General features: G+C 37.8%; 1 protein-coding gene across 3 annotated transcripts in view; it reads right to left on the minus strand.

Moving 5' to 3' along the window:
- LOC124114713 (E3 ubiquitin-protein ligase SHPRH-like) overlaps positions 1 to 26428 on the minus strand; it is a 460251-nt gene that overhangs the window by 331130 nt on the left and 102693 nt on the right. For all 3 annotated transcript variants that reach the window (XM_046475414.2, XM_046475413.2, XM_046475415.2), the window contains exons 4-6: positions 12270 to 12485; positions 11929 to 12007; positions 5516 to 5678 (exon numbers count right to left, since the gene is read on the minus strand). In XM_046475414.2, the coding sequence (XP_046331370.2) occupies positions 5516 to 5678; positions 11929 to 12007; positions 12270 to 12485 (458 nt within the window). The remainder of the gene's footprint in view (positions 1 to 5515; positions 5679 to 11928; positions 12008 to 12269; positions 12486 to 26428) is intronic.

The following is a 26428-nucleotide window of genomic DNA, read 5'->3' on the forward strand; positions in this document are numbered from 1 at the left end:
TTTTTATCCGGTAGTATGCATCAACAGTACACCTATGCAGGGTTTTACTGATACTATTTAATGGCAACCCGCAGATCCCGACGGTTCAATCGTACGAATGTGGCCAGTGCATTTTACACAGGAACTCATCTGCAAAATGGTGATTTAGCGGATACCCATGCAAGGGGATCATCTCATGACACCAACAGCGGGACTACCAAGACTTCTTGGGCCCTTCGTAGATACACTAACAACCCTCAGGGTGTTATGGACCCCAACCCTCAAAACTGGTATATTTCGCAACTCCGCCAACACATAGCAGAGGAATTGGTGACCGTAGACTTGCCAACATCAATGACGAAGGCACACATCTCTACACACGCAACTCTACCTCTAGCAGAAATGGACAACAAAGGACATTAGAGGAGGAGAACTTGCAATCAAGCATTAATCAGGACAATAATGGGACAACCTTACAAGCAATAGACACTCAACATATGAATTCCATGACGTCACCACCTGGCAAGGTCGACCAAAGAAAAGTTAACCTATCAGTGTTGCTGCAGACTGTGAAATCCCTTTTAGACACAGTCTCCATGCTCACAAACAACATTCTGCCAGCTCATAACCGAATCTCACCACCAGAACCAGGGACCAGCAACTGAGGGTGAATGTATGCACACAGAACCAGCTTTGCAATTCATCACCTCAGATCCAGGCCACAGTACACCCTTGCCACAAGAATGGAGGGAAACATGTTCGAGATTGGAACAGTGAATTGCATTTCATATGAACTCCTGATCAATGACTGCATCAGCCCCTTTCCATGCAGAATTTTATAACAGTATTTTCATGATAAAAGCGGATAGTGACTGAAGTTTATGGTTGTTGGTCTTGGGAACTCGATGAATATCTACAAAATATCATTACACTGAGCACAGAGACAACTAATTCTCAATGTTTAATACCATAAACTGTTCTCTGCCAAAGCTGCCGCAGCTATTGAGCAACTGAATCAAAGACTTTACTGGGGAACGATAGATCCAGACATCCACAGGAAAGTTTTCATTTCCAAGCAAGTCAACCAGTGTGATCTGTACCAGGACGTAAGACACATAACGGAATTCTGCCTCTATCAGCAGAGGCATGTCAAACCACATGGCAGGTTACCCAAAGTTTCCGAGGACAGGTGCGCACCCCTGGCAGTTCCCAATCCTATGGACTCAAGAGGACAACCAATCGTGTTCTTTCAAGGTCAGAAAGTGTGCAATAACTACCAAGACAACTATTGCACATTCCCACAGTGCCGTTCCTAACACATCTGTGTTACCTGCAAGATACCCCACCCTAGAAGTAGATGCCAGCAAGACCGGACCCCTGATTCATCAGACAGTACTTGCAGGAATTGGAAACAGCAAAAATGACTCGGCTTACAACAGTTGGATGCAATTCCATTATTATTGATTATAGACAGTCTCCAAACCAAACAAGAGTTCGGCACTCACGTGGCTTTATCCCCCGCCCCTGTTGCAGAATTTATGACATAATTAAATCGAAACAAACCCTAATCTTTTTTAACCGAGGTGGAACTTGTCATGGAAATTGTAAAAAAAAGAAGAGTTTGGAATCTAAGTCCATCTTGTTGCCATGGAAACATAAAAAATACAAATTTCTAAATAGCAAAAGGCACCAGTTCAGCATGTACCTGACAGACCTGCAAAGTTTCATGAAAAAATATTGAACGGTTTCGGAAACGAAACGTGACGGACAGACGTACGGACGGAGCCCGTTTCTATATCCCCCGCCAACTTTGTTGGGCGGGGAATAATTACAAGTTCACCCAGACCAAGATACGGCAGAGAGCATCCTCCAACTAAGTACAAAGTATGTCAGAATTTGCAGTCAACCCATGGGTTACACAATGCCACCTTTGATTCGGGACTGGTGAACACTGAGCTGCACAAAGGTTATACAAATCAGTGAATTCTTGCTGGTTCAATTATTTTATTGCCTTTGAACTTCCTTAATGCCAGTCAACAGAATAAACATATAAACTGTGTGTTGTTTTTAGTAAAACACTCTTTATTGTTTTAATGGAGGTGCTCTTCTCAGTGCTAATAAGTGGTGCTATTTACTGTTTGATTGGATTAAGGTAAGTTTGGATTAAGGTAAGGATATGTATCATTCCACTGGGGATGGGGTAGGGGGAGGCGCATTGGTACTGAGTTGCATTTTTTGCTTGAGGTCAGCATTAATTTCCTACATCACAGAATAAAACGGAAGTATTTGAAAAAACAAAGACTCATAGTGGACATGACAGCACCACACAATGATCTACTTAACCCCAGCTTAAACTCGCTGATTGATAAAGAGAAGTACTCCTCTCCTATGTCAATGCAGATGATGCCATCACCTTCATTAAGCCATTGGTTCCTTTCTGTGCAAGACTGACAGATGCTTGTAAGTTAGTCTCTATTCACACAAGTATCTGGCATATCTACACAGCATCAAGTGTCAAGGACAACTATATCATTTTGCATGACTGGTATTCGGGTGTAGATCCAACCCAAAAATCTTCGACACACTCTCCACAGCCATCTGCTGGAAAGCCAAAAACTGTTACAACATTACATATATTCTACATTTGTTGGATGATTTTATATGTATATGTATGAATCACTGACCAGAGGGTATATGGTTATATCAGCACTGATACAGATGTTCGAAGACCTTGGCATCCCATTAGCAGCACACAAGACCATAGGGGACCCACCACATGCCTTGAATACTTGGGTATCACTTTAGGCTCTGTCTACATGGAAGTCTGTCTACCCGAAGACAAGATTCCTCATATCTTGGCCATCATTGACAGTCTGCTACTTCAAAAGATTGTCAACTGACAGAACATGTTGGTGGTGTTAGGACACCTGAACTTTGCCAGGCAAGTAATTCGACCTGGATGTTCATTTATGAGCTACCTGTTACAACTTGCTCATTCAGTACCAAATTTATATGATAACTTTATCTCAATGAAGAATGCAGGATAGACTTTGACATGTGGAGATAGTTCTTGCGGTGTTCAATGGGGTGTCTATGTTTATTCTGGAAACAGATATCACGTTGTTCACAGATGTTTCAGGTTCTTTGGCTATGGAGGGTATTTTCAAAGACAATGGTTTTCCTCACCATGGCCACAAGCACTAACTGAATAGGCCGGTCAAGAAATGTCTATAGCATTGTTGGAATTGTATCCCATAGTATCAGCGGCAGTGTTATGGGGCCACAGGTTGGGCAGGAACTGCATCAGATCTCATTGCTACAACACAGCCACTGTCCGTATTGTGAACAAAGGCTGATCAAAGTCTACTATTATCATGAAGTTGATGAGAAGGTTGATACTAACTGCCATAGAGTACCATTTTGTGTTTGTAGCCAATCACATACCTGGGAAGGTAGTGATGCACTCTCTCGGTTGCAGATCACGAGATTCCTAAAGTTTGCCCCAGAAGCTTATCGATTGCCAACCCTGTGTCCCACCATGGCCAAGACGAAGTATCCATAACGGAGAAGATGCACATGGCAGAATTCGACCTCGAACAGTTATGGTCTTGTGCAGTGTCAGAACGTCCCATGTGTATCAGTCAGGTTAAGAAACCTTCATCAGATTCATGGCCTTGTATGATGTAGTTTGGGGCAGCGAACTGCTCCCTTTGTCAGAACAGACACTGTTGCTCTTTGTGACCTACTGTTACAAAACACTCAGTCTACGGTATTCAACCATCAAGTCCTATGTTTGTGGAGTGAAATTTGTGTACATGAGAGCAGGTGCAGATAATCCATTGGTGACAGGGTCCCTACAGACCATTGTTCATGCAATTATGAGAAACCAGTGTCCTTCCAATTGGTCTGACTGCCAGTTACCACTAAGGTGCTGAGTGACATGTGTCATGTGTTAAACCAATGTGCTTTCCTTAGAAGTTTAGCCTTCTTCATGAAAGCATGTGTTGCTTGGCCTTCTTCGCATTTCTCAGATGTGGGGAATTTACATGTGAGGTATTCCACTGATTCACTTGTGCTTTAATTCAGTGGGTCTTGCCAACAACTTATCTCACTTCAAACTCAAGTTAAAATCATCTAAAACTGAACCATTCCGACAAGGTATCACCCTCACAATTCACAGAGTAGGCAACAACATCTGTCCAGTTTCGAGTATGTTCACCAACCCACTCTGGTGGACCCAGGCGACTCGGCAACCTGAGGCCCCCCTATTTGTGTCACTGGAGAGAAAGGCTCTATCAAGAACTTTCTTTATCAAGCAACTAAAGATTCTATTAGCAGCAGCTGGTTACCAGAATCATACAATGGACACTCCTTCAGAATTGGTGCTGCTACATCTGCAGCAGCAGCAGCCATACCAGATGACATGATCAAGACACTCGGACGTTGGTCATCTCGGCGCTACGTACACCTTATTCAAACATCAGAAGAATCCATTGCCGGGGCTCCTAGATCACTGTCTGCTGCTCGCCAAATGCAACACTAAGCCTTAGCTTGGCTACCATGTATTTGTACGCATGCCTCTGGGACACTGATAACTTGAGTGTAGTCAGTTTGCATCGATACTGCCAAAGTGTGTTTTGATGTAATTGAAAAACATGTACCATGTTTTGAAACCCATCAAAGATAGCAATTTCTTTACTGCAAGACTAATAGTTTAGTTGGCAAGATTAGCCACTGTTGGTCTGCATGCTTTTTGTTACCTTCTTGTTTGTATATGTATATGTAGTTCAATGTCATCCAAACAGATTTTGTTCGCCACTATCTTGAGTCCTGTCATTATCAGACAGCAGTCTAGTGCTTTAGCATGTTTAGTCATGAATCCGTCCAGGTGATTTATCATCTATATGAACATGATGCGGAAACAATTTAAATTTTTCACAGTCGCAAACTTGTTGTCAATGCTGTGTCTATAATTCACCATAATGTATTCAGTGCAATGTATATGTTTTTTCTATTAAACTACTTCTTATGGGGAATTCTGAGTCATCTCTTAATATTTTAAACCAACTGATCATTTGGCAGTTATCCACAGATCCTCTTGTGGATCTTTTCCCCCATATGTACAGTAATCTAAGGCTCTCCTGTCAATCTAGTTTACTCAGTCAACAGGACACGTAGTCGGTGTCATAGACTCCTGCTTGTTTGGCTTGACTGGGGTGGTGGTCACCATGGTACTTGATCACAAGCTGGTGCACTTACCTTTTAATTCCAACCAGCAAGGTCATCCTGACAATCAGCGCAAGTAGCTGGGGTGCACATACCCCTACTTGTGTGACCTGGCTTCAGGACATTGGTACAATGTGAATCTCCCTCCGCCAAATCTTGATAAATCATTATTTCTGCATCATCTGTATGTTGTTTGTCATTATAAATATCGACTTATATGAATACTATTGACAATACCATTAGCATTTATAATTGCAAACAATTGCAACAGATCAGTAGTTTGATATATCATTACACTCCTTGAACCTACCTCCTGATCACATGAGAAAGACAGTTTCTGTGGGCGCGGCAGACTGGTGCGAGGATGCAGGAGAACACAGCTGAGTACCTCCACTGTTTTCCCAAGGCCCATTTCATCTGCAAGAAGCCCACCGGGAGGCCAGCTGCTCATAAGGGGTTGTTTCATAACAAGCCTGGAAAGGAAGAACTGAATAATGACCACGTCGTTCAGGTGGAAATGTTAGGTATGAAAAATTATTGAGTTTGTAGAAAATCTGTTAAATATTTAAGCTCTTGTTTGACTACTTATCAAAATGTAAGCAATAATTATGAACATTTTAATCTTTCTACAAAAAACAAACATTAAGGAGGTGCAATCTATATTCTCTGTCACAACATGCTGAGTGTGTTTACAATGACATGTTCAATCACACTGGTTATTTTAGAAATTAGAAGAATGTCTCACAAATATATCTACATCATGATACTTTTTTTAGTGTCAGGTAAATCTGTCCATGAATTGCATTATATATATATATGGACTGTGAGCAGTGCTACCTGGGCAGTAGACTAAATTACTACAAATATTTTCTTCAGATATGTAACAAATTATGAAAACAAATAAGAAACTATGTTGAGTGCCAGGGTAGAGGTAAGTGCTTTAAATTCATGGGGATTGTTAATCGGGGGAGACAGCAATGCAGCATGTTGACATGCCTCCAAAAATACAGTGTTGATGTCAGCCATCTAAGAAGCTACAGGAACATCCTGGAGATTTCTAATTTCCTGAAGGTAAAGTAGAAAATCAGCAACAAACTGTGTTGATACTTTTTTAGGTCAATCATCCTTTCACCGATTACAGACAGCAAACAACCGCCAACTGTTGTCAAAAGTAAAAACATGGAATTGCAATGATGTGTCACTAGCCTGAGACGCTCAAGCAGAGAATCCATAATATGAGCCACACATGCAGAGCTAACAATTCCATGGTTGGATGTGGCTGCAAGTGTGTGGCTGCCGTAAAAGACAGCGCCACACCAGTAGTTGTTGTAATTGCCACTTGACGATGTATGGATAAAACATACAGTTGGGCCAATAAGTTGCAGCTAAAACAGTCATAGGGCTTTCATGGACTTGATCTTATCAGCCTGTACAGTCTGAGTCCCTGTGAAGTGGAAGGGAAACAATGAGGATATTTACACATTAAGAAAACAGTTGGTCCTGATTATTATCACAATCAATCGCATCTGGATCTAACTGAGATCTCTTGATGACATGCATGTTAACCTTCAGCCTGCTGAATTGGATATACTGTAGGATAAGGCGCTGTAAAGGGAAACCATTTACTAATTCATCTGATCCTAGGGGATGGTTTTCCCACCAAAAGGCAATATGGTAATAGCCACTGGTGGCGCTATAAGCGCTTGATGTGACAACACCATGTAATGTCAAGCTGTTTTCAAAATATATGCCAAGGTAGGAAGCATATACGACACTGCCAATGCTAGGAGATAACTTGGTATATGATCAACACTCCTGACATCAACATGGTATTGACTGATATGTATAGAGCCAGAATCGGCTCGTTTATCCACCCGAGGGGAACTCGACAAGTGACGCTGCACAGAGACAGTGAGTACTCGACATTCGTGTCTGGGAATGATGTTCATTTCAGACTTCTCATTTGCACCATTGCATTTGCTATACACCACTCTGTATCCTTCGCCATGCTCAATCATTTAAAAAAAATGAACTTTGATAGGTATTTGCCAAAAGAATATAGCTCTTTCTGTGTATCATGTGTCGTCACTGCGATGGACTATGACCCAGTGTTGACAAATTTCCACGCTTGGCCATCTTCCCGAGGCAAGAGAGTTAACTGACTTTAAAAGTCCAGTTTCCATCCTTGCCGAACTAGGCTGGTATTGTGGAGTTACTTTTTGGCTGTACTAACAAGTCTATGCATAGTCCAATCAAAATCGTGCACCGAAATCAAAATCCGGTACGTAAACGGTCATGCAGATTTCGATCAATTGCAGAATTTGCAAAGCATGTGCACCGCCAACTCATTGTCAGCAGATATTTTCCAAATCCTTTCATGTTTGTAATCAAGGGGCTCACGTGATTTGATGCATTTCGCGATGTAAGACCCGTTTTATCACAATATAGATCTTGATTATCGAACAGATTGTCCTGACTGGGCGCCACCATTTTGTGTGAAGCAAACGCAAGTGATACGAGAGGTGGCATCTGATTGGTCCATAGGAGAGGTTTAGAAGGGACATAATTGGTATTAGCAACAGGTGGCGCAGCGATCAAGCCAAGTAATTCCAGCCTAGTTCGGCAAGGGTGGAAACTGGACTTTTAAAGTCAGTTGACCCTCTTGCCTCGGGAAGATGCGCTAGGCTTGCATGTGAAAGGTGTCGTCTCGGTGTGGACGCGCTGCCCCTGGGGGTTATCACATAGATCATGTTGTGTTCAAACGACATTGAAACAAACCCGGGGCCTATCTCTCTAGAAGAAGTAAGAGATTCTCTCCTACGCGACGTCAAATTGAAGTTAAGTTCACAAATTACAACTCTAAAAACTGAAGTGAACACAATCAACTCTAAATGTGGTCAACTTAAGGTAACAGTTACACTAATCAAATCTGATATTCACGATTATGTATACTGACATTGATGCTGTTACTGATAAAATTGAAACTGAAGTAGAACGTAGAACGTCTATCTAAGATATTGATGACAATATGGACAAACTGGAATCATTTAGCAGATGTGATAATGTCATTCTCCATGGTGTACCTGAAGCAGAAATTGAGAAATCGATCGCTTGCAAGGAAACGTTGATGTCAATTTTTAAAGAAAACGTAACATTTAAAACATGACATTCATCTGACATTATCCATGCCCATCGCCTTGGAATAACATGTCGAAATGTGGAGAAACAACGCTCTATAATTGCCAAGCTTCTGATATCAGACGACTTGGTTCGAGCTCTGAAAGCTAGACCCGTGCGTAAGGCAGACAGGCTTGGAATTTCAAGCTACTTGATCTCATGCCAAGGTCAACAACTCAGTGCTCTTAAAGACACCTGCCCTTTTGGTTACTTTAAGAACAGTAAGCTTGTGACAAAACCTTGTGAAAGTTCGAATAGTACCTCCCGTACTCAACAGGAAACACCCCAACGCAGGTGAGGCAGGGTCACTCAAGCTGTCGAACAGGCAACTTACATAGCACAATGGGCAAGGCCCGGATAATATACCATATGGATGGAATAGATCAAACACCGATAACACGATCGATTTTATTAGCGCTACTGTGAGTGATGATGAGAAACTAACTTTCTTATGTTTGAATGTAAATGGATTGAGACAAAAAGTGGATGACAGCGACTAAATCTCTTGCCTACGCAAATTCCAAATAGTGTGTCTTGTAGAAACATTAGTATATGATATGTCTGACATTAATTGGTTAGATGGTTATTATGTCTTCTACAGCTGCGCAATAAAATCATCTGAGGATGGTCGACTCTCAGGTGGCGTGTGCATATGTTTCCAACATTCAATTAGTAAGTTTTGCAAGGTTAATAACATCAGATATTGATAATTTTGTATGTATTAAAGTAGCAAAACAGTTGGTCTCTGTTGACAGAAAAGATAAATTTGATATGTACTTATATCCCACCGTCTGGCTCGCCATACTGTAACATGAGTAACTCTAAATGTAACATTGAACTGCTTGATCAGTTCTTATTTGAAAACCTTTCAGAAATTAGTGATTCTTACAAAGTTATTTGAGGTGATATCGATGCACGTACAGGTGAAAAAAACAACCAATGTGTCAACTTTGATGATGCTTTTGATAAACACAACATTCCATTTAATGAGGAGGAAGATCTACCTATTGATGATCGTATATTCCGTGATGGTGTGATAAACAGATTTGGGCAGATATTGTTAGACATGTGTTTTTCATTCCAGCTATTTATTGTTAACAGCAGGGTATATGGAGACGCAGGAGGGGAATATACATATTGTGGTCACCAGGGCTGTAGTGTGAATGATTACTTTATCTGTTCTCCAGATCTTCTTCAATACACTGACATGTTAAACATTGGAGATCATATAGAGTCCGATCTTTTACCATTAGAATTGAAATGTAAATTCCCAAACATGAACAACCAAAATGAAAAGCCAACATCTGGTTGCTTTAAAGAAAAGATTGTTTTGAATGAATCCTTTTGTGAAACGTTTTTAAACAGCCTGCAGGAGAGGATGGTGTCTAAAAATTGTAATCAACTACTTTTGAGTAAACTGGATTTTAACATAGATGGGGCCATGGATGATTTCGTCCATGTTATCTTAGATTCTGCAGATTGTATGGGGAAAAGAACTAGAATTATGCATTATCAACATACCAAGGCACCAAGTGACGAATGTAAGATGCTCGATAAGCACTGAGAACATTTAGACGTAGACGTACTGACTCCAATAGAAATATCCACTGCAAAAAGAGGAATCACTACAAATCCTGCTGTAGGAAATATAAATCTGACTTGTGTAAATTTAGGCTAAAAAAACAGGGCGCATTAGATGACTTGGCCACCCATTCCCCCCCAGACAGTTATAAGGGAATAACCTTAATGAGTATTCTTGGAAGGATTTTTACAACAGTACTTAATTCCAGAATTACGAATTGGGCTAACATGCGAGAAAAGATTCGCGAAAACTCAAGCTGGTTTCAGAAAAAAATACTCAACGTCAGATTATATATTCACATTATATGCAATATTCCCAAAATGTCTATCAAGTCGGAAACACAAAGCATTTGTAGCCTTTGTCAATTTTAAAAAAGCTTTTGACTCTGTTGATCATTATAAACTATGGTACTGTTTAAGAACTACTGATGTTCAGGGGAAAATGTACTCTACATTTAAAGCTACGGTATGTATTCAAATATCAAATCATTTGTACGATGTGGTGATGATGTAACCAATTTCTTTCACTGTCCTGTTGGCTTACGACAAGGATGTATCTTGAGCCTGATATTGTTCTCATTTTTTATAAGTGAATTATATTATGAAATTATGGCTATGGGTAAACATGGTATTCAAATGTTCCCAAATGTAATGGAATTTTTTATGCTTCTTTTTGCCGATGATGTCATTTTAGTATCAGATTCTGTTGTTGGACTACAAAAACAACATTTAAGAATGTTACACCGAAGAGTGGAAATTATCAGTTAACTATCATCAAACAAATATTGTCATTTTCAGAAGAGGGTTTTTTTCGATGGTAAACGTGTTAATGTTCTGAGCCATTATACATATCTTGGTGTAATGTTTACCCATACAATGAACTTCAAGAAAAGTGTCTCAGACATAACATCACTTGCAAAGAAGGCCTTAATCAATGTAATGTCTGTCTCGCAGAAAGTAGGAGCTTTTACACCGAATATATTTTTTGGGATAATTTGATGCCCAAATTCAACCTATCCTGTTAATATGGATCAGAAGTATGGGGATTTCAGCCATATGATTGTCTCAAAAAGCTACAACTTTTAGCCTGTAAAAATTCTTATCCATTGTTCCTTCAACACCCAATTGTATGGTCTATGGCGAGTGTGGCATATAACCATTATACATCAACTTCCAAATTATATGTTTGAAATACTGGTTTAATATTCTTGGAATGCATGAACGCCGAATCCCCAAACTTGCTTATAACATGCTTGTACATTTAGATGACATGGGCAAAGTAACATGTGCATCACATATTAGAAACCTTTTGTTTTCTCATGGCTACGGCTTGGTATGGTTAAACCAAACAGTTGGTGATGTTAAACTCTTTTTGAAACAATTTCGTGAACAATCTATAAGTATGCTTTACGAAGAATGGCATTCCACTCTAGAAAACAGTTCAAGGTATGACATGTATAGAACTTTTAAGAGTCTTATTCAACCAGAAAAATACTAATCTACATTAACATCAAGAACCCTTTGACATCTATTTATTCAATTTAACTTCGATTGTTAGATCTCATGATAAATGAAGGAAGAAAAATGTCCACTGAAAAGTCGAAGAGGTTATGCCCATTTTGTCATTCAGCTATAGTAAATGAAATTCAGTTTACTTTTGTATGTCCTTATTATTGTCATCTAAGAAACAAGTTTATACCAGAACGCTATCAGTCAAATTATCCTGTACCTGCCTGTGTTTTTCTTCTTTCGTCAAAAGTTGATGCTGTCATATTAAAACTGGCCATGTATGTTAAAAATGCAATTTCCCTCAGAAACAAATTGTTAAACAAGAGTATATATCCAAATATGTAAAACTGCTTACCGTACATGTAACTCCTTTGTATATGGGCCGGAGGAATGACATGCAATAAAAACTTTGACTTTTGTTTAACTTTGACTCACCAACAGCCCAATCACACTTACACTCCATTGTGTTTGTTGTAGTACAAAACTTTCCCATCCTTCATTGTAACCTCAGCATACAGAAAATGTAAAGCAGGTCCTAAAACATGAGAATATAGATCTCATAAAGGCAAAATATGGGCTGCAATTTCATTTTGGACTGTATTATCATGTGGTTAATCTTTACTCAGACAGCCTGCCCAATGCAGGAATTAAAGTCGACCAGACAAGATGAAGAAATACCCTTTGTCACAGACTGTGATTATCAAAGATTTTTTTGTGATGTTTCAAAAGTTAGAATGGTTTTTCAAATGGCTTTTGTCCTAACCAAGCCCATGTAGACAATGACAGAGCTATCTAACCTGTGTGTGCAGGAGTGGGTGTTGTACCATCATGGTATCTCTCCTGACTCAGCATCCAAGTCACAGCCTGTCTCTGATATTGTCTTAACACTGGCTTCAGGCATGGGTGCTGCACGTCTACACACAGAGACTTTATCCTTTCAATGTGGCACTTCTTCACACCTTCAAATAACTTATCAAAGTCATATTTTTCGGTCCTGGACAAGCCATCAAAGTCTGAAAAGAAAAAGACAGATCAAATAATATGAAATACATTAGTTATTTAATGAATAGAAATGAAACTTGGACCATTAATGTGACTTCAGTGGTAATTGATGTTGAATATTGTTAACAATATATTTACAGGGTGTCAACATACACACTGTGACTGCAGTCCTCCAGTAAATGCTATCATAATTTTATCATTCACGGAAGAATCACATCATTAGCAGTGTTTGTCTGAGATAAAGATTCAGATCATAGTGAAAGGCCCTCGTGCACAAGTTCAATATTATGTTGACATTCATATATAGAAGTTGTGAATATCAGAGAAAACTGCATTGTCCATGTTCACTCCCTCTGCATAGTTGTAACTTTCCGGATTTTCATGTTATATAACTGGACGTGTTTGCTTTTACTTGCAAAAACAGACGCAGCCCTATCACTGCCATTTCCTCTGTACTATGTACTTCCAGTCCAAATACATTACTTCCAGACCCTGATTTTAATCAAGACAACTGCCAGTTACAGCCTTTCAACACCCTGACCGGCTTCCTACTTTATGTTCTATTAATATTACATTCCTCTGCCACATACAGTTATAGACAAGGGGTTATGTGGACCTCAGCTTCTCAGCTGATGACTGTCGACAAGTCCCAAGCAGCATAACATTATAAAAGCTTCTCAATAAATACAAAGAGTTGGTTGATGCATGTCAGCATATCCCAATGGCATGGATCGATGCTCATGATGTCAATCACTGGATTGTCTGGTCCAGACTCAATTATTAACAGACCTCCATCACATAGCTGGAATATCGCTGAGTATGGCGTTAAACAACAAACAAACAAACAAACAAAAGTGTCTGAGTCAAAATATCAGTATAGGGATATACATATATATATATAGGGGCATGATCTCATGTCAGGTTAAATCAGGATCTAATATCAAAATAATCAAAATTGTACAAGTAGAAGATAAACATACTGTGTTTTCAATGTAGAGCTAGGTTACCTGTAGATTTAACGTCACTAAATTGAATTTAGAACCGAATGCGCAGCGTGAAGTTTCAAATGTTAAATTTAGCGTGGTTAAATCTACAGGTACCCTAGCTCTACATTGAAAACACAGTATGTTTATCCCCATTCTACCATGACTAAATAAAACGCAAACTCTTTGGTGTTAACAAATATACTGAGTGAAGCGGCATTGGTTGAGTCCAGTATTTTGAGTGGGTTATCGATCTGAATTACGGAATCACAGAACAAAATATGGTGCTGTATATACTCAAGCAGTTTGTTTACACCGTAATACTTCACTCGAACATATGACAGGCATTGAAAGCATATTAATAAGCACGGCAACTTGGTAAGCTAACATGAGGTGGGAATCCCTAAAGAAAACAAAGCAAGTTTTGCAAGGCTTTCGCTCTACATCGCAGGTCACCATTATGACGTCATATCGCTCATTATGATGCAAAAGATATGACGTCACAGTCATATATAGAAAAGCGCCAAAATTCCAAGCTTCCTGTTGTCGCCAAAACGAAAATACATTCCCTTTGAAGATTTCTATCATGTTTTCTGTATGAAATGTATTGCCACACATCCTTTGGATATTGTAGTAACCGCATCTGTGCATTTTGTAACCTGTAATTGTAGATATAATTATTTAAATATGCCTACCGACAATGACTGAAAATAGTACTATTCTATGAATATTAGCTTCCGTGGTGATGCGGCCGTCAAACCAGCTGTTTCAATCAGAGGGGGTTTATTGTGATTTAATAGCCTCTGATTGACCAATCAGAATCGAGTAAATTCCAAATTCTTGTTAGAATATGTTTTAAAGCCAAGTACCAAATTACAGTTTATTAGTGGTAAATAGCTGCTGAATTATTGCTGCATATGTGTTTTTACATATGGCTGCTGAGGTACATCGCAGGACAACAGGCCTGAGGGCAACAAATTTGTTAATAAAATGAAACTGCATACAAAGTGCATGTACTGATCCAATAAAATATGTACATCAGGAAACAATGTTCCTTGTCACCATGTCTCTTTACAGAAGAGTTTCATGCACCATATGCAATACTCTGCAGTGTACAGTTGTATACATGTCAGCATTGATATTCTTTCTATAACACTGCAATGAATTTCTTAAGGGAAACATTAACAATTTGAAAAGTATAAAACAGTAATGAAATTCTTAGCATCCTGTAGCAGAGAATGGTGGCAATACAGTATCCTTATCAGACAAGTGCCTGTGTTTTGTTCACATAAAGACTATAATTGGCCAAAAGCGATGTTTCACAATAACCTCAAAGATGACCTTGACCTTTGATAGACATAACATAAAAAATAGATGCAGTAGAATTTGTAAAGGTGCATGCACACATACTCTCCATACATATCCACTATAGTATGATGTCCAGAACGCTTTAAAACAGTAGTCTTTGGAAATGCATGGTTACACATGTATACATAGGTGTGTGATCTTTGACAAATCCGAAAAAGGGGTCACAGGTAGTTGATAAATATAACAATTATACTCTAAAAGAAGGTAGGGTATCGTGAAATATTAATGTTATTATTGGACGTAGAAATATCAGCTTTGAAAAATGACAGGCAGAAATAGAATGGTTTCTGAATTAAAACCTTGCATGGGGTGAAACATTGCACATGGACCATACAATTCCTTCTGCACTTGGAGGAATTAAAGGACCCCTTACCATGGGTCATTCTTGATTTTGGCCCCTCAGTGAAATGTTGTCAAATGTCTCCAAGCCATTAATATTGTGGGTTTTCATTAGAGCGGAGGCAGTTATTTCCGATATGGTAAGGGCTAAATCCTATGCAAATAAGAACATAGTGCATTTGGGCGACGAGTTCTCTCAAATGTGGTTTCGGTCAACTATTACCACAATATGAAGTGTGGCTGTATTTTTTGTGTAGTGGGTTTGTAACACAGCACGAAAACGCAAACCCAGAAGTTCAGCATTTATCGATGAAGGGTGGGTCTGACGATGACTTTGGTCGGAAATTACCGATAATATATATTGAACTCACACCTTTAAGTAATTAGTACCTGTGTGTTGTGCTAAAGATATATTTATGACATCCTAACCATGTAAGACCCAAAATAATATCAATGTGGTAATGTGACGAGAAGACGGCGATAGACTTTAGCCTGTTTCTAAATTCCTTCGATTACAGAAACGCTAAATATGCTTTGGATACATATTTCTTTTGCAACAAGCTTTGTTGTTGTAGTCACACAATTTCTGCCACTGACTTTATGATGGTTTGGAGAAGGAATATTCTGTCGCCAGACAAAAAAGAAGTTATCACAGACCTGCATGTGAAAAGTAAATCCTGCAGAGAAATAAGTCAACTGACAACTTTAATGAAAACAGGCCTGTGTCCAAGAGAACTGTTCAGCGTGAAGTATATCGGGAAGGCTATCACAGAAGGATTGTTCGCAAACGCATCAGAATTCAAGATAGTCAACATGTAACAAACATGAAAGAAAGTTTTGTGGTGCCGATCTAAACTGAGAATGACAATTATTGGATTCTGGGATAAGGAACTGTGTGTTTATTAATGAATTTAAGATAGAAATCAGGACTGACAACAGTGTATTTATGTGCTGCGAAAGGTGCAAGAAGATATTCGTGACATATGGGAATCTTTGACTGTTGATTTCAGCAAAAACTAATACGTGAGCATTCCATGTAGGATTTATAGGACTATATACAGCAAAGGGCTAATCTACATCACCAAATATTATGTATGTCAGTTTAATATTTTGTCTTTGGAGAGAAACAACAAATAGAACAAATTACACTTCCAGGTATGTGACGCCACTCAAGTATCTGTTAACATATGGCACAATACTGTATATAAATGAGACAGTGCAGCTGCAGTAACCTGAATACCACAGAACGTTTAACAGAAGTATATATTTTAATATACTCATTTATGAAAGAAAACAGATCAAGTCCAGTTGAAAGATTTAATTCATTTACATTCGTGAACCAACAACATGTTACCCTTTGCAAACGGCACCAAGAAAAAATGCCAGAATAACATTTAAGCAGAAGGCACATTCAAACTGCAGTGCTTCAATGTCTTCATCTGTCATTCCAAGAAAAATTGGATCCACACAAGCTTTGTGGTACCCCCAGGGACGCAGGTTACACCCGATCCAATCCTGTGGTACATTATTCTCTGGACCCTTGCACATGTCATCGCTATAGGCGTCATCTGAATTGTCATCCACAGAAAACTCTCCTTCGTCAGATGTCGCACTGTCATTTTGGTTCAACTCTTTCTCTCTTTTCTTCATTTCTCGTTCAGCTTTCATCTCTCCTTTTCTCTCTGTTTCCTAATTTCCTCTCTCTCTTTCTTTTTCAATTCCCTTTCTTTCTTTTTCTTTGCTTCTGATTCTAATCACTCTATTTTCTTCTGTTCTCTTTTTAATCGTTTTCTTATTTTTCCCTCTCTTCTATATTCCTTTTTTCCCCCTCCTCTCAAAAATCTTTAAGTACTTTTCACCTGTGACAGCTTTGGCCATTGCCACTCGCTTTTGACCCCGCCCTGGTTTCATCGTAGCTAAAAGTATTGCAAGATATTTCTCAAAGACTGATGGAACCTTGTCGCATGAAGTGGTATCTGCAATATTCTGGACAGAAGCATCAGGGACACAAGACTTCATAACTAGCCAGATGTTGTACACTTCATCGTTCAGCAAGTCAGCAAAATGCTTGATGAAAAGTTGTGTCCTCTCTTCCCCCAGTGCAGCTAGAAAAGATGTTAATGACATTTGCTGTGTTGTTGTGGCTGAGGTCAGGGCTTCATGGGCAGAGGTAGGTTCTAGGTCAGGAGATGAAGGTGGTTCAGATGCTTCTTTTGTTACAGTGAAACTTTCCAACGGAGTTGTCGGGGCCTGCGCCGTCTCGGAAACAGGAACTGTTAACATGGGCTGGGTAGCAACAGGTGATGCAGTGGGGGTACCACTGGCTTCATGTGTCAGGATAGAGGACTGGCCAAAAACGCTGCTTGGAGTCATCTTGGAAGTTGACAGGGGTACAGACGGATTAAAGGGGAATATCCCAACATCCCTGAAACCCTTTACAGCTATGTCAACAGTGGTTGACTTCTGCCATGCTTGACGGAACACTCAGGCAAATGTTACCTTTGTCACGTAATCACCTACATGTTCTATTTGATAGTTTCTTACAGACTGCCGCCACGTGCCCTTCAATGAGCTGAAAAGTCGCAAATCTAGAGGCTGTATCAGGTGTGAGTGAGTGAGTGAGTATGGTTTTACGCCGCTTTTTGCAATATACCAGCAATATCACGGCGGAGGACACCGGAAATGGGTTTCACACATTGTACCCACGTCGGCAATCGAACCCAGGTCTTCAGCATGACGAGCGAACGCTTTAACCACTAGGCTACCCGACCGACCCGTATCAGGTGTGAAGCATGTTCTTGTAGGCAATATAATTCAATGCCATTATCCAGTTATGCAAGTACAGTTATTTGAGACTTGTCATTGGCAGTAAAATTGTACAGCACTTGCGAGCTTTGTGCTAAAACCTTCCCACTTATTTGACACATTGGGAAGCCACTTTTGTCAACGTTATAGATCCTAGTTGGATCATGAAGAAGATCTGGCTGGTTGATCTCTACAGTGATATACTGTTTAAAGTTGTCAAACCATCTTTGCTGGCATTACAAGTGCCCGCTCTTTAGCTGATTGTGCCGGTGATCTTGTGGAGATATTTGGATGTCTCTTTAGGAACCCCTTATACCAATCTTTTCTGGACTTGTTCTCTTTAAACGGATTGTCACGGCCATCTTCCGTTAAAATTTTCTGAATTGTTCATTGTTTCCTGAAATAAGATTACTGTTTGAAGATGGCCTTTTTAAAAAGAGATTTACTACACTCAATGATATAATTATAACATTCTTCGTTAATTTTTATAAATGTGATATTACGATTTTTTATGTTATTTTTGGTGAAAATACTTCATATGTTACAATATATACTGAACCGCAAAAGAAACATCACCATGCTTAGATATATGAGAAACCTTATTTGTCCAAACACTGTAAACATACTTTGAGACATATTAAAAAGTTGGAACTTGGCAAAACTGATCATCAAGGTTGAAATTAAAGTGTCAAATGTTCTTAAAGTGAAACACAACACTAGTCTCTGAGAAAATGGCATCACAAGTCAGTATCTCATGTGTCTGCCATGTGCATTGATGACTGCCGTGCAACGTCGATACATGGAATGGATGAGGCGGTTGATGAAGGCCATAGGCACTTGCGCCCACCCGCTGAGGAACACCTGACGCAGTTCAGCTGCAGTTTGGTTTTTTTCCAATCATTTTTATTCCAGTTTCAGTGGTTACATACACAGTGATATATATATATATATATAGCAATATCAACAATTTGACACAGCATATTTTTCTAAGCGTAAAAAATTGGATAGGCCTTGATCATGTAGGATCGAGCAAGATGTTCTGGCATGAAAGTTGTTAACACCATATTTATGAGCAATCATAGAAAGATAAGCTAATAATAAAAGAATACACAATACTAAACTATAATATTTTAATCATTATATTGGAGAAACATTGTTGTTTTTCTTTGGCAATAGAGTCAAAGTGATTGGAAATAATCAATAATAACACACAGTCAGCAATCTATGTAAGATTCAAGGCATCATGTAAACCAAAATACGATTTCCACTTTCTGTTGTAAGTACAAAGCTTATTATTAGTTTTTGCTGACAGATATTCTAAATAAATAGCATCTTTTAATACTTGTTTAAAAACGTCCATTGAGGGTTTCATTTTCTTTAAACTAGAAATAAAAATGTGTCTCTTAGCTAACATAATAATATACTAGCCACATAAAGAAACTGTGCACGGAGAAAATATAGATATAAGGGCACACCGTCCATATATGAAATATAGGTTTGAACACAGCAATTATTGGAGACATTCAAACGCTCATGCCCGTGCCATGCGATATGACGTCATTGATGGGGGCCTATGGACGTGCAGTGTGTTACTGCACGTGCATCCTGTGCAGCTGTACACTGCATGTGCAACTCAAAATTCGCTGTCACTTTGGAAAGCATGATCTGTGGTCATTCAAAAATTCAAAACTCCTCAGGCGCAGACACAAGCATATCACAAGCAAATCATGCCAAGATTGACAGCTGCACAGCGTCATGAAGCCATTGGAATGATCCGAGCGGGAATGAGGCAACAACAGGTGGCAACACATTTCCAATGCCATCGTAACACGATATCGGCATTGGTGAGGCGTTATCAGAACACAAATGACGTTGCCGACCACCCACGTTCAGGACGTCCCCGAGTAACGACGCCAAGACAGGACAGATGGATTCCAGTGACACATCTCCGACACAGGTTCCAAACGGCAGTAACGACGTCCCAGACAATTCCTGGATTGCGCCGTGTCTATCCCAACACTGTCAGGAATCGTTTACGTCAGTACGGGATTCGACCACGACGCCCTGCCATACGTCCCATCTTGACACACCGTCATCGAGTCAACCGTCTAAGAGAACGTTATGCACGCAACTGTATTGTGGAGAGGAATCGTTTTGGAGGTGGCTCTGTGATGATTTGGGGTGGGATAACAGCACGGCACCGAACCCCTTTGGTGGTTGTTCAGGGCAATCTCACCGGTGTTGGCTACAGAGATCAGATTCTGAGGCCTGTGGTCATTCCTTTCCTGCAACGTCATGGCCCGGGATTGACATTTCAACAGGACAACGCTCGTCCTCACACGGCTAGGGTCGCAATGGATTTCCTTCACCATAACAATGTCATGTTACTGCCATGGCCTGCAATTTCTCCAGATCTCTCCCCAATAGAGCATGTGTGGGATGCGTCGTCTTCCACATCCTCCAGATAACGTCCGTGACTTGGAACAGGATTTGAGACGGATATGGCAGGCCATTCCCCAGGCCTTCCATGCCCATTTGGTGGACTCCATGCGTCGCCGATGCACTGCTGTGATTCACGCACAGGGTGGTCATACCCGTTATTGACTTTGTGACTTTGTCGTTTGACCCCCTACTCCATTTTGATCTTCTGACGTCATCGTAACAGATGTTGTTCAGGTCCCGTTGACATTTTCTTATGGTCCAATCATTCAGCTGCTACAGTGTCTGCATTATTTTGTTCTTGCTGTGTTGTATTTCAATCCAGAATATATTTTCTCCGTGCACAGTTTCTTTATGTGGCTAGTATATGATTATTTGCAGATTTTGCACTTATTTCACCAAAACATACATTAAATCTTGTAAAAAGTATATGACAAGTTCCAACAGAATTCAAAAAAGACTCCAAGTTCTGCCAGAATTCAAACACATATTCACAGTCATAAAATACATGCATCAAGTTTTCTTTCTCTATCTTGCAAAATTCACATAAATCATCATCGAAAAGTTTCATTTTATACTTCTTTTTTTGTATATATCATTCTATGCAGGAATCTAAATTGAAAATCTATCAATTTTACATCTCTAATGTCTTTTCTAAAAGAGACAAAAACTTTAGCCCATTCTAAGCATTCACCAAATTCAATCTCCCATTTCTTACCGTACATATTTTGGGTTGCGAGTCAGAAAAAATAAGTTTATCATAAAAAAGTCTTGAACCTTTTTTACAAATCAATAAGTCCTGATAACATGGAAGAATATACATATCAAAGCATAAATCTACATCAAATTGTTTTTTAATTGCTGTTTTCCATGTTTGAGGAATAATTGAAATAAGTTGAACATAATGCAAAAAAGTCCCTTTAATATTGTATCTTTCTTTTAGGATTTCAAAGGGAGTAAATCTATTTCCCTGACATATATGTTTTTGGGACCAAATACCCTTATTATACCAATCTTTTATGAAAAAATTTGGGGAGTTTAAGTCGTGGTTTAACCATAATGGTTGATTCATAATGTTTTCAATAAGAGAAAGGTCTAATTCATATTTTCTAAAATATTCACACCAAGCTTTAATAACATCATTCCAATAAGGGTTAGAAGCTTTTGTGTATATAAAAGCATTTGAACCTAATCTTCGTAAATCTTTTACTGGAATGTCATATTGCTGACATTTCTGATGTTTAATACATTTACTTAAAAAAGAGATTTTTAGAGATTTCACAAAAGTTTTAATATCAGGCATTCTTAGTCCCCCATTTTTATATTCTCTCTTAATATTTTCTCTTTTTATTTTATCTGTTTTTCCGTTCCAAAGAAGATAAAAAAATATTTTATCTTATTTCTTAATAAAAGCATCAGGAGGATTTGGGAGTGCAGTGAATATGTGAACTAGCTGTGTTAAAGCAAGTGTTTTAATAACTGTAATTTTCCCAATTAATGTTAAATGCCTTTTTCTCCAGTTTGCTAAAAGTTTAGTGATATTTTCTAATCTTTTACGAGAATTGATTACCCATAAATCCTTTAATTCCAGGTTAAGAATAATACCTAAAACTTCAAAGTCTCCATTGTGCCACTCCAAGTTGATCTGATCACATATTTTTAATCTGCTCCCAGCAAGGGCGCCTATCCATATAGCCTTTGTTTTATCCATATTTATTTTTAGCCCTGACATTTGGTAGAAATCATTAAGTGTTTTAATTGCAGCATTAAGACATTCTGGAGTACCATCTAAGAATAATTCAGTGTTGTCTGCATATTGACCAAGTTTATGTTCTTTTCCATGCATCTCTATACCTCTAATGTTTGTATTCTCTCTAATAAGTATGCTTAGAATTTCAGCTGCTAGAATAAAAAGATATGGGGAAATGGGATCACCTTGTCTACATCCTCTTTCATTTTCAAAGAAAGAAGAAAGATGGCCATTTTGTATGACACAGGAAAAACTACCTTATTTGTCGTAATAAGCGCCCCGCTCTAATAAGCACCCATGGCGATATTTGCTAATATATTGGCTAGTGAACAATCCCAATTAGCATCCTTTCCAATTGATCAATGTACACAAGACTTATTTATTCTTGTATAATCAGCACTCATGTGTTATATGCACCCTTAATTATGGCCAATTAAATTCTCGAAAATATATCTATCGTGTGTAATAGACACAGATTCTTCTTTTATATCATTTCAGGCTGTCGGCATAAACCACAAAATTTACAATCTTTCAGCTCTGTTTTTTTTTCTCACCAAAATTATATTCTAATAAGAGCCCCCTATTTCTAATTTTGAGAGCGCCCTAGGCGCTTCTTACGTCGAATACGGTGTTGTTTATAAGCATATTCACCCAATCAACAATATAGGATCCAAAACCAATTTTTTTAAGTACGTCTATTATGAATGATTTGGAAATTGTGTCAAAGGCTTTCTCAAAATCTATAAGAAAAAGAAGACCTGTTTTATTTTGTTCTTTTAGATTGAATATGATATCATATAATAATCTTATATTTTCTGCAATGCATCTTCCTGGTATAAAGCCAGTTTGATTTTCATCAATTAGAGAAGGGAGAGTTTTCTTTATTCTATTTGCAATACATGCACTCATTATTTTGTATAATACATTAAGGAGAGTTATAGGTCGCCAGTTTTTAAGTAAAGTTCTATCCTTTTTACCTTTGGGAATACAGGTGATGATACCTCTGTTTACTGTTATTGTTAATTTCCTATTACTAAAAGATTAATTAATGTATCTGAAGATCCAAGGGCCTAATTCCTTCAAAAAAAATAAAAAAATTCTATGCTGAAACCATCAAGACCTGGACTCTTGTTATTTTCATATCCCTGACAGCTCTATTAATTTCCTCTTGAGTGATTTCTTGTTCCATACTACAAATTTCAGAAGTTGGCGAAAGATTTTTTGTTAAATCGTGTTATTCTGAACGTTTTAAGCAGGAAATCACGATATATATTAAAAATATGGAACTTCGTGAATGTATCGTGCTAGGTTACGAGCTGTGACAAAGATTTTTCATGCATATATTTTTGCATTAAACGTTGTGTCCGAGCCGAGAATTCAAGGCGACGAAAACCGAGATGTCATTTGACTTACATTACACGCGATCGCACGAAACGATGGAAATAATAACTTAGATGTAAGTTTGATTACTTTTAGATATATTTTTGTTGATTTTATTTATCACTTTGTATAATATATTTAAAGATTTGCTTAAAACGTCTTTATTTTGCTCTTTGACATGTTCGATGCGGACCCGTTGTCAAAATGTGTGTCCGAGAATTTTATTTTCAATAACATCGCAGGAAATAGTGAATAATTTTGTAATTTATCGATAAAAAATGATAAATTGAAATGGAATACGTATTTCAGACATTGTGAAATGTGACAGATTTAATAAATGAATGATATTACAGGTAGATCTAGGTCTATAAAAATATATACTATTTTGACGTGACGTGAGATAAACACATATTGATGATTTGAGATTAGCCGAGCGCGCTCCCCCGCCTCGGCCTCGGTTAAACGGCTCATCGTCTATAACGCCCACCAATTATTTGGACCCCATTGGTAGCGTTGTAGCGAGGGACCACTGTATCTCTTAAATTCAAGTTAAGTTTAGGAGTTTTGATATCTTTTAAAAAACTATTTAGGTTATCGTTTTCAAAATTTGGATTACCGGTAGTATATAATTATTGATAGAAATGTTTTTGTTGCTCTAGTATCTGGTTTCCATCTGTAATCGTATTACCTGAATCATCTACTAGTTTATGTATCAATTTATTTGTAAAATTTCTTTTCTCTAAATGGCAAAAATAACTGGTTGGTTTCTCTCCTTCATCATACCATCTTAATCTGCTTCTAATTTCTTGAGCTCTTACTTCTTCCTCTTTTATTTGTTCTAATTCTAATTTAAGCTTGGAAAGTTTGGCGAATTTATTTTCGTTAACATGTTGAAAATCATTTCTTATTTGATCTTCTACCTCATTTATATCTTTTTCAAGTGATTGTATTTCATTCCTTTTTTTTCTCTTCAAATAAGATGATATTGAAATTGAATTTCCTCTAACTTTCATCAAGAAGGTTTCGAATACAATTTTTGCTGAGTATTTTAATTTTAAAAGCTCTACAGGAACATTATCCTGGTCATTACAGGCATATTCAAGTTTAACTTCTTCAAGTGTTATTTTAACCATATCACAAAATTCCTTATTATATAACAAAGAGGAATTGAATTTCCAATAACCCTTCCCTTTTTTCTTTGTTTACAGATGTGGATAAGGTTAAAGAGATGGCTGAATGATCTGATTTGTAGCCTGCTGATATATTTGCATCTAGTGTAATATTACTTACATTTTCTGATATTAAAAAGAAGTCTAGTCTACCTTGTTGTCGAGGGTTCTTTTTCCACCAGGTATATTTTTTGAAAGAAGGATTCAGTTCTCTCCAGATATCATAAAGATTATATCTCTCCATATTTTCTATAATAAGATTTCGCGCTTTTGGGTTGTTATGTTTATAATTTTCAAGATATATGTTTGGATCTATTACCAAATTCCAATCACCACATATAACCCAAAAGTCATTTTCAAATTCTAGCATATTTGTTAATAATTGTTTATAAAAATTTGGATCATCATTATTAGGGCCATAAATATTAGCAATTACCATATCAATTCCATCAATATTTAGTGAAACAATTATGAAATTTCCATTTTTATCCTTTTTATACGAATGTATATCGATTTCACAGTTATTGTTAAAAAGAACGGCTACCCCTCTAGCATTAGATCTAAAAGGAGCTATAATACTTTGTAGGCCCCATTCATTTCTCACAATTGTTTCATATTCCTCAGAGATATGAATATCTTAAAGGCAGATTATGTCAAATTTATTTTTACGATAAATATTCATTACTTCTTTGCGTTTATTTTTATTTGATAGCCCTCTACAGTTAGCAGATATTATTCTAATTTTACTAGTCATTGTCAAATTTTAAAAGTATGATTGTCAATTTTTTAGATTTTTAAAAGGACATAATTGAGAAAAAAACAAAAACATGTACCTCCTTCATCAGTCTTATCCACCTATTGGATCTGATACCTAAAATTCCACCTATGAGTATCTAGATATTTAAATCATAAAAGAAAGGCCAAATCAAATTTACTGAGGCCTTGGAAAATATAGGTACCGGTATTATGAATTAGCATATATCTTCCTGCTAATCATGCTAATTATTAGGTGAAATCTACGTTAACTAACCTATTGTATAATTAATCGTTAAATTAAAAAATCTAACTAAAGATTGATGTGCTAGAATCAGCAGGTATCACTACGTATATTAGATCTAGATAATGATAATCAAAATACAATACATCAATACGAAAAGGAGAGATTAGCATATATCTTAATGCTAATTGTTAAATGCAAACTAAGTTTGACTAGCAAAATAAATCTAACTAAAGATTGATGAGTATCTTCTCATATTAGACCTAGATCTAGACGCCATGGTTATCAAAATCAAAGCAAAATACGCAAAATACACATGTATTTTTTCAATGAAATAAGAGATGGTCTATGCAGTAATCTATCTTGATATTTTGCGGATTGTCATCACATCAATACTGTTATAAGTTTTTATAGATAATACTGTTAGATCTATTTGGATATAACTAAAATAATTACCTCATTGGCAGTATCCATATAAAATATCCACACTCCATGAATATCGAACTAAAACATTTTCTACGTTCAATTATAAAAGTTGATCAAACCTAGATCAAATCAGCGGCTAATCCGTTGTTAGCCTAATATAGTTCTATGCCGTCAGAATTCAAGTCCAATAAGGAAGTAGGATATAGCTTGTCAATCACGAACCACTTGCTATGAATATTCTTCATTGAGACCCAGGGGTCTCCAGGGGGAATCAGAATCCTCTCGAATCTCGAGAATA

This window comes from Haliotis rufescens, unplaced genomic scaffold (genome assembly GCF_023055435.1).
Source record: "Haliotis rufescens isolate VD_foot unplaced genomic scaffold, xgHalRufe1.0.p SCAF_5, whole genome shotgun sequence".
In the NCBI taxonomy this organism is placed as follows: domain Eukaryota; kingdom Metazoa; phylum Mollusca; class Gastropoda; order Lepetellida; family Haliotidae; genus Haliotis; species Haliotis rufescens.